The 14,681-nt window shown below is 44.4% G+C and overlaps 1 protein-coding gene across 8 annotated transcripts in view; it reads right to left on the reverse strand.

The window, feature by feature from the left end:
- Positions 1-14,681, reverse strand: part of LOC142061378 (protocadherin alpha-C2-like) — a 102,845-nt gene that overhangs the window by 38,200 nt on the left and 49,964 nt on the right. For 4 of the 8 annotated variants that reach the window (XM_075102326.1, XM_075102328.1, XM_075102323.1 and 1 more), the window contains exons 2-3: positions 2,166-2,224; positions 1,211-1,299 (exon numbers count right to left, since the gene is read on the reverse strand). In XM_075102326.1, the coding sequence (XP_074958427.1) occupies positions 1,211-1,299; positions 2,166-2,224 (148 nt within the window). Of the gene's footprint in view, positions 1-1,210; positions 1,300-2,165; positions 2,225-10,311; positions 10,342-10,512; positions 13,399-14,681 lie in introns of those variants that run through there. The other 4 variants (XM_075102330.1, XM_075102324.1, XM_075102331.1 and 1 more) reach the window with 4 other exon arrangements.

Consider the following 14,681-nt stretch of genomic DNA (forward strand, 5'->3'; position numbering starts at 1 on the left):
GGCATGAGCTCTATCTTCCTGCAAAGCCTGCAACAGAGGGAAGAGCACAGGAAAACCAGGTAAGTACAGCCTAGGGGCCCATTATATATTATGTTAATTTCCAAATCTGTTTCAGCAAACAATTCTTCTGAAACACCAGTGCAGGTTTTGCGGGGCACCATTAATTCATGGATATGTTTTAACCATGATTACAGGTCCTGAAGTTGCTCCTCGCCCTTTATCCAGCTAAAATTCCCACTTAAGCCCACTTAAGGAAAGTTTTGCACCAAAAAGTATTGAATAAAGCAGCTCTCATTTTTTCTGCTGGAGACCCCACTTCTCAGCCTTTGACCTCTGTGACATGATCACCACTCCTCATCTGAATTTCTGGAGGACTCACAATGCACACAGAGCTGTCATACAGGGCTCACAACCCTACAGAGGAGATCCACTAAATTGACAGCTTAGTTTGGACATGACTGAAACCGCTGATCACACCAGTGACTGGCTGCTCCGCTGTCTCTCTGTATTATTCCTGCTCCAACATAAAAACTGAGAAAATTTTATTGACTGCACTGCAAAAGATACAGGTAATCTTATTTTCTTAACTCAGTGAGGATCTTTTCCCAATTCTGTTGACTGCTGCGAAGTCATCAGTCATTGACTCAGTAAATGAAGCTATATTCTGATAATGTATTTTTGGTCATTTATTTTGACAAGCAAATAATAGTTTAGTTTCCATCATCATATACTAGTGAATAAAAATAGCTAGCAAAAAAAACCCAGGTCTGATTTCACCACAGAAAATGAGAAGAGACATTCAAAGAGATTTACTGGGTTTGTAAAAATCATAAAGGGAGAGCTAATAAGCTCCTACTCCAGTTTTACTGTTCTTTTGAAATGGAGGGCAAATCAGCTCTAGACCCAAGCATTTTGAATCTGAATACACACATCAGAACCGAAGCCCTTTCATTACACAAACCAATAACATCTAAAGGGCAGGATGAAATGTGGGATGAAGGACTCTTATCTCCACTGCTCATCTGAGACTGAATAAAGAAAAAGATGTATTTTATGCTTTATTATTCCACTCTATCTAGATTCCACAGACTACTTTACAACAACTTTACTCAGACCCAGAAAACAGAAGAAAAACTAAGATGGAAGCATTAGGAAATCTACTTCAGTTAACATCAGTTCCTCACATATATTTGGATTTTCACATCCTTACCTGGAGTAGCACTGGAGACTGTTGGCCACTGCTGATCCGGCCCTCCTGGTCCTCCACGTAGGACTCCTGCCTCCTCCATATGCACAGCACTGAATAAGCATATATCATAATCAGATTATACAGTTCCCCGCTGCCCTGGGCAGTTTGTTTATAAAACAAACATACTTGTAGGACACTTTGTTTTCATTGACTGGAAGTCACTAACAAGTAAGTTACACACCTTCTTTGCTGTTATGATGTATTAGCATTAAATCAAGTAATAAAAAGTTGGTGGAGTTGGTTCTGAGCTTCTGTCATTATGCTACTTTAACAGATTCCACTTTCCTGGGTTACTGAATGGTTCTCATGAACAATTCAGAGAGAAGTTTTCAGTAGCAAGTTATAGCAGAGACTGCTTGCGATGTTAGGCAGAAGACTTTCAAAGATGTCTAAATAGATTTGGACACAGCCTCAATTTTTCTTCTTTGAAAATCCATTTTATATCTTCAACATATCCTTTAAATTGTGTTAATCATCTTGATTGCACCACATGGTTAATAAACCAACTGCAGGAGCAGCATTCTTTTATGGTAACATGAAACAAGAAGATGGAAAATGCTAAGCACAGTATATTGAAACATATCAGCATAGATGAGTATAGGGAGCTTTAAAGTAAACAGGAAGCGTATAATCACAGTTAAATAATTCAATAATTGGAGCAATTGTGCCTTGACAGTCAATATATAAAAAAGCAGGAGGTAAAACAAAAAAACCCACAGACCTATGGTAGTATAATAATAGCATAAGATGCAGTCAGACTGAATCTGTAACACTTGGAGATTGGAAGTGACAGCAGCAGAACTATCTCAGCATACAGATATCTTCGGTCTAGGGCATTAGAGGAGTCAGCCAGCTTTGTCCTTTCACAGAGGTCAAAGACAGAATTCCCCTTCATGTGGGGAAACACCACACATACCTTTGCATTCCTGCCCTTAGGGATGCAGAGTAACGCCAGTCAGGATTGGGGTGTTTTGGCTGTAGAAACAAAAGCCCAAGATAATGTTGTTAATGTATGCTAAACATGCTGAAAAGCGTATGCATCTGGCTAATTTTGTCAGAATAGTCTATATGGAGCTACTCAATTTTTGTGACCATTCAGAACTGCCAAATCCTTTTACAAATCCAAAGAAACTCCCAAATGGACACACAGAGATTGTTTCTATAACAAAGAAACTTGTTTGCATGCCAAAGCCTTTGGCTAGAGATGACCTTTGTGGAATGACGTTTAATGCTGGAAACTGGTAGGCAGTTATTTCGTACATTTATCAACATTCTGGGCACAGGAAAAAAAAAACCATCATAAACCCATAATACACATTGTTTGTTTACCTGATAAGCCAAGGAAACTTGAGCTCCTTCACTGAATAGCAGCTGCCTGGTGACATATAAATACAACCCCCTGTGAAGGGTACACGCAGGGTAGTCTGTCTGCTGTAAGGTTTCTGCTGGCATTTAGTGTACTGCAGAGGACTGCACTAGATTCTATCAGATTTGCAGACTGCGGCAAGTCTTTGATCAAAGGCAGACTTGTTCTTTCATAATATCAAGAATACATTCTCCATATTCATGAAAGGCATAAGTGATGGAAGGGGAAAATAGCCAGCAATATCCTTTACGCAACAAACCTCAGCATATGCTGATCTGCTGCAGAATGGCTTGCTAAATAAGGAGATAGTTAAGAAATCCTCTGTTGGTTAAAAATTGCTCCAGAAAACCTCTTTTACATTGTCTGGGGACCATCACAATAGTTTTCAACTACAGCCACTGAATGCAAGCTCAGGTCCTTTAAAATTAAGCCCTAAGCACATAACAAGGTTATTTCTTAGGATTCTCAAAACATTATTCTGTAGGTGATATCGCAACCAATGCTTAACTTCAGGCACCTGAATTCCAAGAGAGAACTTATGTCCAAAACATAATGGACTACACTCATTCCTGGTGTGTCTTGTGCAGTGCCAAACGCACAAATAATAAATGACACTAATGGTTTAATTCTCTTGAAGCTATTGGAGGCAGATCAGAAATTAAGTTTGTCCCATTACTTGAAAGAGGAAAAAAAAGTGTTGAATGCTCTGAATTATTTAAAGGCAAGTCTGTCTTTCCTCTTGAGGTTTGGGGTCTGCTTTTCCCTGGATCAATAGGTGTTATTGAAATAAAAATGGAGCAATTACAATGTACACTATCACTCTATAATCATGTTTCCTCGGTACAGCATCACTCAAGAGCAAGATGCTTTTGGATTACGTACATCCTAGTATTCTTTATGGTCTGAATTACACAAAAGTGAGGCAGCTGCTATTTGCAACCACACATTGAATATCTGTGCTAGCAATTTCCTTCCCATATAGCCCCTGGTTCTCTGGCATGCTCAGGTTTTGCTGAGTTTAGCAGAAAGTGGCTTGTCTATTATGCATGGTTCCAGTATTTTCTGATTCATTCCATTTTGGCCACGGTCCCAGGTACGTCAGAGCAACTCTAAAGTAAACCATGTAGTAACAGTCAATGAAAGAGGATAGAAAATAACACACCCTGATCAGACCCTCTCCTCAGTTTGTCCTTCTTGATGCGTGAAGGGCACTGACACCAGAAGATTTGGCTTTTCCTCTGCTAGGGATTTTCTGATAGCAGGGGAACTGCTGGACTGAGGGTGGGGGAAACGCACCTTTGCTCTTTTTTTTTTTTTTGCGATGTGAGAGGTGTGGGTTACTAGTTTGTACAGGCTTATAGGCAGTGGGAGGAGAAGGAGTCTTACCACAGTCCCAAGGAAGACACAGATGAAGTGAGATTACATCAAAGAGCTGGAAAAGTCTAACACAAGTTAGGTAGGAGTGAGAAAAGAGGAAAATGGCCACTTGCTCACAGTATATAGATTTATGTTTTTCAGCAGAGATCTTCCCAGCTCTTGGCTAGAGAACAAAAACCTATGTTTTGTTACAGTGGGAACTTACAGACACCAGATCATAAAAGGGTGGTGATGCCTGGAGAAACTCATCAGTTAGAAATTCATCATTCATTCACTTCACATGCATGGACCAACATTTACCATGGCAACATAACAGAAACAGCAGTAATTAGGAGACTGAGGTATTTTCAAAGGCTACTTCAGAGGCTGTGGCATCTTGTGGCTACTCCCAAATACTTCTCGATTTGCTATTACTTTTTAGGCAGAGCTGTAGTGATGCGCCCAGAGGATCAGAAGAAGGAGGGGACAGGACTGGAAAAATATACTCTGGACATAGAAAGATCTACTACCACAGTTGACTTTCAGATACATTCAGGGACTGAGGTTTTTGTTTGTTTGTTTGTTTTTAATTTTAAAAATTTATGTCTGGGACTTCTCTACTTTTAAAAGTCTTCACAGGAAGAACAGAAGAAGCAGGCAGTTGTGCAGCAGTCTGTCTTTGTCTAAACCTATTATCACCCTGTTTTACTGTGTGTGCACTGCTTGACTGGAAGCTTTTAGACCTCAGCAAGGGACACATTTGTCCCACACTTTTGTTACCACAGGCCAATGTCCTGCAACTGGCAAAACTGGTGAAATTCCAATTTTGTCAGTGTAAATGGCTTCTTCTTTTGTTACAGACTTTAATTCTTTCAGATCCTCTGGTCATAAGAGAAAAGTTGTTTCAATACACCTTTAAATGAGTTTGGGCAATTAGAAGTGAGAAAAGCAAAACAGCGTGATCAATAATAGAAGTAACAGCATAGTAGAAGCAAACCTGCTCAGTAATTTCTTTCCCCAGTTCAGATGCAACAATGTTGCTTCTTACAGATCAGACAGGCATTCAGTATCTGCATGCTTGGGTTGGCTATGAACAGTCAACCTTTACCAGACAACCCACCGAAAGCTGGCACATTGACATGTGCTGTCACAGAGCACACAGTCACCGTGTCATGACACAATATGGCCCATCTCAAAATAGAGCAGTGTCTTCAGCACAGTCCCATGGGACAGGAGTCTGCACAGCAGCTGTCAATGGGCTCCTCTGAAAGCCCTGTCCCAGGCTTTGCTATGAAAAGTGTCATGTCATAATCAGTGCCACCAGGACAAGGCACAGCTGGCCGGGAAGCATGAGTACAGAGAGGAAGCACAAAGAGGAATACAGACTCTGAAGTGGTCCAGATGCTTCCCAGTTGTATATCCCCATACTCTAGCTATGTCACACGATGCTGACGAAGATAATATTGTTCTTTTTACCTTCCCAGCTTCCAACTCATTACAAGTCCCTGTTTATCACACGCCAGCCCATTCTACTAACTTTAAGATGATCTTAGTCTGCCACTTCCCTCAGAGGTTTTCAGAGACCATGTATCAAATCCAGTAGCCCTGTCCTTACTACTCATCAGTGGAGATGAGGGAAATCACGAAATCACACGATCCACCACAAAAATAATCAACCATTCCCTGTTTCTCCCATCACCTGGTTTTTCTGGTTTAGTAACAGCACATATCATCATAGTTGTGGGATGAATCAAAATCTGTCCAGGTGCCTACAGAAGTGGTTGCCACTGTACTAGCTGAACACCTCACACCAATGCTTTGCTCTTGCTGGTTCTTCCAGGCACCAGGGTTATATTTTGCCAACCACATAACCACACGCATTAATGTGACTAGTCATGAAAAACAAACCCTGCTTGAAAGTCTGATAAACAAAGTGAATGTATAATATAAAATGGACCCATCTTAGTAGCAAAAAAGCTCATGCAAAATTTCATAGGTGTTTTCAAATTGCACAGCATGGGTTAATTTAAGAATCATTTAATTGGTTCATGGAGAATAAATTTAGTTGAAAAAACATTGTTGCAAACATTTTGCTTAGTTCTTTTGTTTTTTTAGCTAATACTTTAACACAGTAAGGATTTGTCCCTGGGATGGAAAGAATTTCTAAAATTTTTTTATGTTGTCCTGATCCCATATTCATGAAAATCAATGCAAAAGCTACCATTCACATCAGTGGGTGTTAGAATATAGCCAGCTTGAGGTATAGAAGTGTGAATCAAACATTTATAAACAGTTACCAGATGATGAGACTGCTAAAAACATCCCACTCTATTCCTATTTCCATACAAATGCATAACAGAATGACGTAAGGTCTATTTATCAAATATCTACTTTGAAGCAATAATAAAAGGCCTTTTAGAACCCCTGACCACATACAGCCCTGCTTATTTTCCAGTGAGACGATGCCGACACATGTGGAGAAACAGAGGTTTCTACTCCTGATTTCCTTCTGTAAATGTTTATAATTAATTTAATCTGGAGAACAAACTATTTATAGACTGAACATGTGTTTATCATATAAGAAATCAGAATGGAAACTGGAAAAGGGTGTAATTCAGAAGCCCAGAGATTTTCTTCCTGGCAGTGTTAATTTGCATTCCTAGCTCTGAGAAAACTAAGGTGAAGTGAACAGGCAAGTGCATCTCTAAAGTATAGTTAATGAGTCCAAGAGAAGTAAGACTCCTCTGCTTAATATTGGATGCATATTTCTGCTGGCACAGCACTAAGAATCAAACCAAGAGTCTGACTGCCCTGAAGCACAGAGCACTGTCCCTGCTTAGCAGAACAGGTTTAGATGCTGCCACTAAGCACAACAAACATTCATAGTTAACCTTTACAATGTCAGAAGGGCTGGAGAATTTCTTGAAGGCTTAAATTCTTGAACTGAGATTGTAAGATGTTCCACCATTAATACCTTTAAAGCCTCTGTGAGAAATCTCTTGGAAAGACTGCTCCAGACAATGCTGTGAGTTTACTAGATTTAGACACCAAAACATGCTTGCGTTTTAAAGCAGTAACAAGATGTGTTCAATTCAAACGTTGTTTAGGCTTCTTCCATGTGTTTAGCAAGCTGGTTTTGAAGTGCAAATACAGAGGAAAAGCCAGAAGCAAACAACCCTAAAACTCCAATGAACCCCTGGGTCTTACCTTCACTAATGTGCAGCTTTTGTTCTTTCTGAAAAGTGCACAGAGCACCATGCAATTTTATTTATAAACATCACATGAAACATCATAAGAGCTGATATCTATTTCTATCAAGTATCCAGTCTGCCATTTACCATTAGGAATGTGCCAGGCTACCTTCTGGGGCAGAAAACTTCCATTAGAACATATGATGATTTGATTGTTGTTCCCTGCATTGAAGGGAAAAGGTTGTCATGAAACGCATGACATAATGAATGAGCTTAACCTCACAGAATGTTAAGAACAAGACAGGAGAGATGAAAAGACAAACCAAGAACCAGATACTAACTACTCAGGTACCACTTGGCATCTTCACAGGCATATGAGCAAAGGGACTCCAGATTAAAGCACTGAAACCTTCCCAAAAATGACGGATCATCAGTCCCACAGTGTCCAGTAAAAAAAATCACATCTTCATGCTCCCCCTTTACATCTGTGTGCACCCCCTTTTGAAAGGCAGGAATCCAGGCTGCCCATAACCTCACACAGTGCCAGCAACAAAGCCACAGTATTTTGCTACCTCTATATTTTGCCTACACGGCCTACCTCGTCACCTTTCAGTAGTTATTTAGCTGATGAAAGCACGGTATCCATTAACACCATGTTCTGATCCTTATCACCAGATTCCTGCTAGCAATAACTTTCTAAGGTTTTCAGTGAAGCTGTGTTAGTACAATTCTTCTTTTACAAAACACACTTGGTTTGAAACATTCTTATAAAACTATAAAGGGCCATACAGGCAAGCACGGTGAATGCAGAAGCACAGGCTGTCTTGCAGAAACAAGCTCCCATCCCACCATCACAACACTAGCAGTACAAATCAGAATAGTCACACAGGAATCAGCGCTTCAGCAGATACAAATAATTCCCTACCTAACCTTAATATATTGGGTTTTCCCTCCCACTGCATCCTTCTAATGACACAATGAAGTCAGTCATAACTTAGTGTAAAATAATTATTAGCATCTTTGACCTTACTAGTGAACATGAAAAGGACTAAGACCTTATTGCATGGAGTGTTACTGAGACTAATCCCAAACAACGTTGATATCTTTTTCCTCTAACTGTATAAATATTTGGAAAACATTAGCCTCTGTGAAACCCTATGTACCATATGCATAGAAAGCCCATTCACCTGGTCCCATCCTCATCACTGAAGAACTAATGAGAGATCAATTCCCAGAAACTGTAGGGGGAAAAAAAAAAGACCTCTTCACATTATCCAAAAGTAACAACATATCAGAGATTAACTTTCTAAATCAATGCAAGTACAACGATGCCTGTTGCTATGCTTCACCATTGAAGACATGGGCTTTTAAAGACTGATTAAAAGTTCACTCTAATGAAAAAGACAAACACAGTTCTCTGAAGATCTAGTAATACAAAGATCATTATTCTTAAAAAGTAGAATTCAGTATTGCTAAGCAATGGATGGCATTTTCAGTGCATATGCTGAGCTTGAAACAAGGGAAAGTCAGGATTTCACAGTATGTGATTAGCTAGGGACTGGCAATTAGTGAATGGTAGTAATAGCGAATGACAAAATTCACTCATTTTGTCATGTACACCTGGCACTGATACATCTCCACAGTATGTACAACCACAGGACAGTTTAAGAAGAGAAGGCCTAAGATAAGAACTTGTGATTAGTAGAACTTTTCAGAATTTCACCTCTGTTTATAACACACAGAATTATTTGAATAATTGATTCCTCTTTTGGATCATAACTCTACACAGGCATGCATTCCTTCGTTTGCCCTGTACATCTCCCTACTTTTGTACTCCGAGTTTGGGCTGGCTTTACTGTGACTGCCTGATCTGCTCTGGTGTTCAAAATTTGCTAATTCATTGCATTCAGAGGAGTGATCCCTAAAATGTTACAGGAATATGTCTGTTAAACTAATTTCCTACTGGCCTTGCATGCAAAGTGAAGCCATTTTCAATTATTGCTCCTCTTTTTTCCCCAGAAAATCAGATTTATATTTATATAAATCAGATTTATATATATATAAATCAGGTGTATATTTCACCCTGTGATTCTTCAGCATACATGCTTATAGAGTATGTCTCATGCTCCCTCCTATATCTAACAGATTCCAGGCATTTTATTACACTCAGAAAGATTTTAAGGTACAAAAACTGTGTAGAAAAAGAAAAAAATATTTTCCCCATACATTGCCACTGTGATTTTTAGAAAAACACTGCGTTAATTTTAAATGGATCAGTTTTGAATGGATAATCATTACTCTCTAAAAGCATTTTTATGCAAGACTTGCTAGTCCTTAAGATTTGTGCAGCTTTGTGTAACTAAACAACAGTTGCAAAAGATGCTAACTTCTTCCTATGTGAATAAGTATAAAGAAGTTATATTTCTGTGGCAAGAATATACAAGTCGGGCTCTTTTCTATCCCACCAGTTACTCCCCAACTTTCCCATGTCTAGAAGCATAGCACACATTAATGCACGAATTGATCTTATGTCTACCACAATTGTAGGGCACAAACAACATACAATAATTGCAAAATTTCCTTTTGTGAATCAGAATTAGTCTCTCCTGTGAGTGCTTCTCAGATTAGTTCCAATATGTGTAGAAAGGAAACCGTACAGAGCATGCAAACCACACTCTAACTGCAGACTGCCTGTATGCTGGCATAAAGCAACCATTAATTCTTCACAGTGGGAAAATATTAAAAAGGTTAATACACTGCTGGTCAAACCATAGGTATTAAACAATCCTCGATAGCAAGCCAGCAGGTTAGAATTTGTCACACTGTAACATAATGATGGTAACTTGCTATAATTATCTACAGAGACGGCACTGCATTGTCACTGACCAGAAAGCATGAAATACAGCATGGGGTAAAACAAACACTATCAAAGGAGGGATTGCAGTTTTCAGGCAACTAAAACAGGTCCACGTTAGTAAACAAAGCATATCTAAATTCAACAGCTTTGCCTTGCTATGAAATCAATAGTTCCCTAGCACTCTGTGGCAGCAGGCAGTTTCAGATCTGTAAAAGGGAAGGAGGCAATACTCTCTACAGCATACACTGCAAAAATAAAGTGAATCTCAAACAGACACATATACTGAACTTACCAAATGGACCTTGAAAGCCCCAGTATTTACCTAGAAACAAAATGCATTGTACAGATTAGATTCATTAGAACCATGTTTGGTAGCTGTCTTTCAGTGAGCCCAAAAGGTAATACACTCAATCTGAGTTTTCCAGTTTGAACCTCTGCTGAAGTACAGATTTGGTCAGAGCATGGCGCTGACCATTTAGCAAAGAAGCCTCACCTCATTAGGAGTGATGGAGTCATTTTTAAGTATGATCAGGTTTTGCGCACTCTGCCCACTCTGTCCTGTCAGATGCCTCTCGGTCATCACTGCAGAGGGACCAGTAGTTCCTGTTGGGCCACAGGTATTATAAAACATAAAAGTGTCACTTCCTGATCCTGCAGTTAGGCATGCCTTATAACAGTAGGTCTTAGTGAGAGACCCATTGCCCCTCACTTCAATGAAATGGGGTTGTACTTTTAAGCCGTGGGGCAACCTAGCATCGATGTTGTTGTTGGCCTGCTTGTATAATTCAGCAGGGCACCGTTCTCTGACCCCACAGAACCCTGCACAGCAGGAGTCCCCATACAGACTGTATCTGTAGCACTTGATAGCAGTAAGCCCAATGATTGTGAAAAGGAAAACAAAGGAGATGGCGCTCAAAGCAATAATGAGATAAAGAGTGATCTCTGAGTAATTGCTTGGACTTTTAAAGTGCCTTCTTTTATCAGGGATGATTTTGGAAACTCTGTCCACCACGGCAACAGTGATGGCTACTGAGGAGGACATCGGTGGCTCTCCATTGTCTCTGACCTCCACCGTCAGGTTGAAAGTAGGTGGGCTGTCTTCCCCCAGTTTGCGAATAGTCCTAATCTCTCCAGTATGGCGCTCTACTCTGAAGAAGCCTGGATCTGAGGTTTGCACCAGGTGGAAGAACAACCAGGCATTTTGTCCTGAGTCCCCATCAATGGCTATAATTTTGGTTACCAAATATCCGGCATATGCCAAGCGTGGGATCATCTCCAGGGCTGCTGAAGTGTTGGTTGAGGTAGGATACAGAATCTGTGGAGCATGATCATTCTCGTCCACCACGTAGATGTGGACAGTGACAGTACTGCTCAGTGGTGGGATCCCGGCATCCTGAGCCTGGACAACCACCTGGAACTCCCTTAGTGTCTCATAGTCAAAGGACCTGACAGCATACATGTTGCCGCTATCAGATTTAATGGACACATAGGAGGCAACAGGTAGCCCTTCAATCTCCCCATCTAGTAGAGAATAGGATACATAGGCATTTTCGGCAACATCTGGGTCAGTGGCTTTGATAGTGCACAGCAAGGCTCCAAGGGGGTTGTTCTCAGGGATGTAAACCGAGTACACAGGTTCCTCAAAGTGTGGAGGATTGTCATTGATGTCGGAGATCTCCACATAGATCACCTTCTGGGAGGATAGAGGAGGGCTCCCAGAGTCGGTAGCCGTAACTGTGATGTTGTAGGCTGCTGCTTTCTCGTGGTCCAGTTTGCCCTGGGTGATCAAGGTGTAGGAGTTCTTGAAAGAGTTGAGTGTGAAGGGCAGGCCAGGGGGAATACGCAGACTCACCTGCTTGTTCAGCCCTGAGTCCTGGTCAGTGACACTCATCAGGGCCACCACAGTTCCTGCCTTCGCATCTTCTGGCACTGGGCTGTACAGGGAGGTCAGGACCACATCAGGAGCATTATCGTTGGCATCCACAATGTTGACCAGCACCTTGCAGTGCCCAGCCATAGAGACAGGGCCCTGATCAGTGGCTTGCACATAGATCTCATAGGAAGATGCCTCTTCATAGTCCAAGGTACCATTAACCCTCACCTCCCCCGAGTGTGGGTCCACACTAAAGAGCTGCCTCACCTTCTGTGGGGTGTAGCTGCCAAAGGAATAGATCACATCCCCATTGGAGCCCTCATCAGGGTCTGAGGCATTGAGTTTAACCACTAACGTGCCAGGTGGGGCATTCTCCAGAAGGCTCACAGTGTAGGTGGAGCGGTCAAAGGCAGGTGGGTTGTCATTGGTATCCACAACTCGCACAGAGATCTGGGCTGTCCCAGACTTGGGGGGGTCCCCACCATCCACAGCAGTGAGCACCAGCTGCTGCAGGGCACTCTGCTCCCGGTCCAGCGGCTGCTGCAACACCAGCTCCAGGAGCTTGCTGCTGCTCTGGAAGCCTTTAAGGTCCAGGGCAAAGTGGCGGCTGGGGCTGAGGTGGTAGCTCTGCACAGAGTTGGTGCCCACGTCAGGGTCCTGGGCACTCTCAATGTGGAAGCGAGCGCCGGGCACGGCAGACTCACTGATCTCCAGCCGGTAATCCTGGCGGGGGAAGTGTGGCGCATTGTCGTTGATGTCCAGCACCTCCACCTCCACGTTGTGCACCTCGATGGGCTGCTCGATGACCAACTCCAGGCTGAGGAAGCAGGCGGGGCTCAGCTCGCAGAGCGCCTCGCGGTCCATGCGCTCCCGCACGAGCAGCGCCCCGCGGCCCAGCTCCAGCTCCAGGTACTGCCGGCCGCTGCCCGAGGTAAGCCGCGCTCCCCTCGCCGCCAGCCGCCGCGGATCCACGCCCAGGTCGCTCGCCACGCTGCCCACGAAGGCGCCGTGCGGCAGCTCCTCCCGCACCGAGTAGCGGAGCGGCCCGCCCGCCGCCCGCCCGGCGCACAGTCCCAGCAGCAGCAGGCCCAGCACCACCGCCCGGCCGCTGCTCCGCCGAGCAGCCGCCGCCATGGCCGGCGGGGGTGGGGAGCTGCCGGAGCCCGGAGCCGCCGCGCCGGGCCCTGGCGCGGCCTCACTCCCCGCCACCGCTGCCCGGCCGCCTCATGCAAGCGGCAAGCAGCAGCCGCTGGCCGCCTCCGGCCCCGCCGCCGCCCGGTCCATGCTCGCCGGCTGCCCGAGAAGGAGGCTCCGGAGAGAAGGAGGAGGAAGGAGGAGGGACCGGGACTCGCCGGATCCGCTTTCTCCTGCTCCAGCTGCTGCGCGGGAAGAGGCGGGGGAGGACGCTAAGCCGCGGCTGGCTCCGGTTCAGCACCTGGGAGGGAACAGCGACACGGCTGCCCGCGGGAGCCGCCCCCGCGCCCGGCGGGACCCGGCGCCGCCTGCCCCGCCGCCCCGTCCTCACCCACGTGTTGCCGGCCCCACGGTGAGCCGGGCCCCTCGCTCCCGGTGGCCGCGGGCTCTCGCCGCCGAGCTGGGAGGGGTGCGGCTTCCGCACCGCCACCTCCCCCTCGTCTCCGCCCCGGCTTCGCTGCTGAAACTTCGGGGGCGCGGGGAGGGAGGGAAGGGCCGCAAACTGCCTGCACTTCTGGACCTGCTGCTGCAGTGCTAAAGTACATCCGCTTGGGAGGGTTAAATCAACGCAGGGCTCCGGAAAAAAAATGGGCCTCTAGCCAGGTCTGGTGCCGTCTGTGTGTTGCTGCAGTCTGTTTGACGACCACCTTCTTGGAGACCTGCCCCTCTGCTCCCTCGGAGATTCATCCTTGCTGCAGGACCCTCCCTCTGCCCAACCCCTGCGGGCCCTCCTGCTCGGCTTCCACCCTCCTCCCATTCAGCTCCTTCTCACCTTTGCTGCAGCCGCTGTGCCCGGTCAGCAGCTCGGCTGGTAGAATTCTGCAAGTCACACCCACGAGTTATGAGTATTTAAGGTGGGCTTCAGTTTCTCATCCAAAGCAATCGACAGGCTCAAGGTGATCAAGTGCAGGTGGAGAGAAGATGGAGAAATGCAACACGATCTCTTTTCCAGTTACAGGTTTTTCCTCCTCTACCCTCGACGATGTAGGACTGACAAAAATAGGGTCATGAAATTGAACCTACAGCAGTGGTTCAGCAGTGGGTGTGAGGGTGCTGCAGCTGCAATAAGTTTTGCCCCAATGCCGTAAATCCCAGCAACGACAATAACCTTAAGCATTAATTAATATACAACACCTAAGTCACTAAGCTGATATATTTAATGAGACAAACCACAGAACATAGTCCTCCAGGGGTGCAACTATGTTGTACCTACTACCCAGTGCAGAAACTACTTCTCTGCCAGTATTTCCCTGCTGTTTTTTTTTCCTTGCTTACCCCACCAAGTCTTTTGGAATGTCCAATGAATCCTCTCTGGGTTGGGCTGGTCTATCAAGGGGAGGGGGTGACCCCAACATGCAGCTAAAACCTCTCTCATTGCCCTTTGTGGGCCTGGGCACCCCTCACCATGTGGGATGACTTTTGAGACCACAGCCTTTCACTATAAATCCCAAAAGTTTTTACTATAATGTACCTGATGCACAAAGCCCAGAGAACAATTGCCCTAATTCTGACTCAGCACTGCTAAGCCTCTCAGCTTTTATCAGTGGCCACCATTATCAGAAGAGACAACATTAGGAGCAGGATTTATCTTTTGG

Source organism: Phalacrocorax aristotelis, chromosome 8 (genome assembly GCF_949628215.1).
Source record: "Phalacrocorax aristotelis chromosome 8, bGulAri2.1, whole genome shotgun sequence".
In the NCBI taxonomy this organism is placed as follows: Eukaryota; Metazoa; Chordata; class Aves; order Suliformes; family Phalacrocoracidae; genus Phalacrocorax; species Phalacrocorax aristotelis.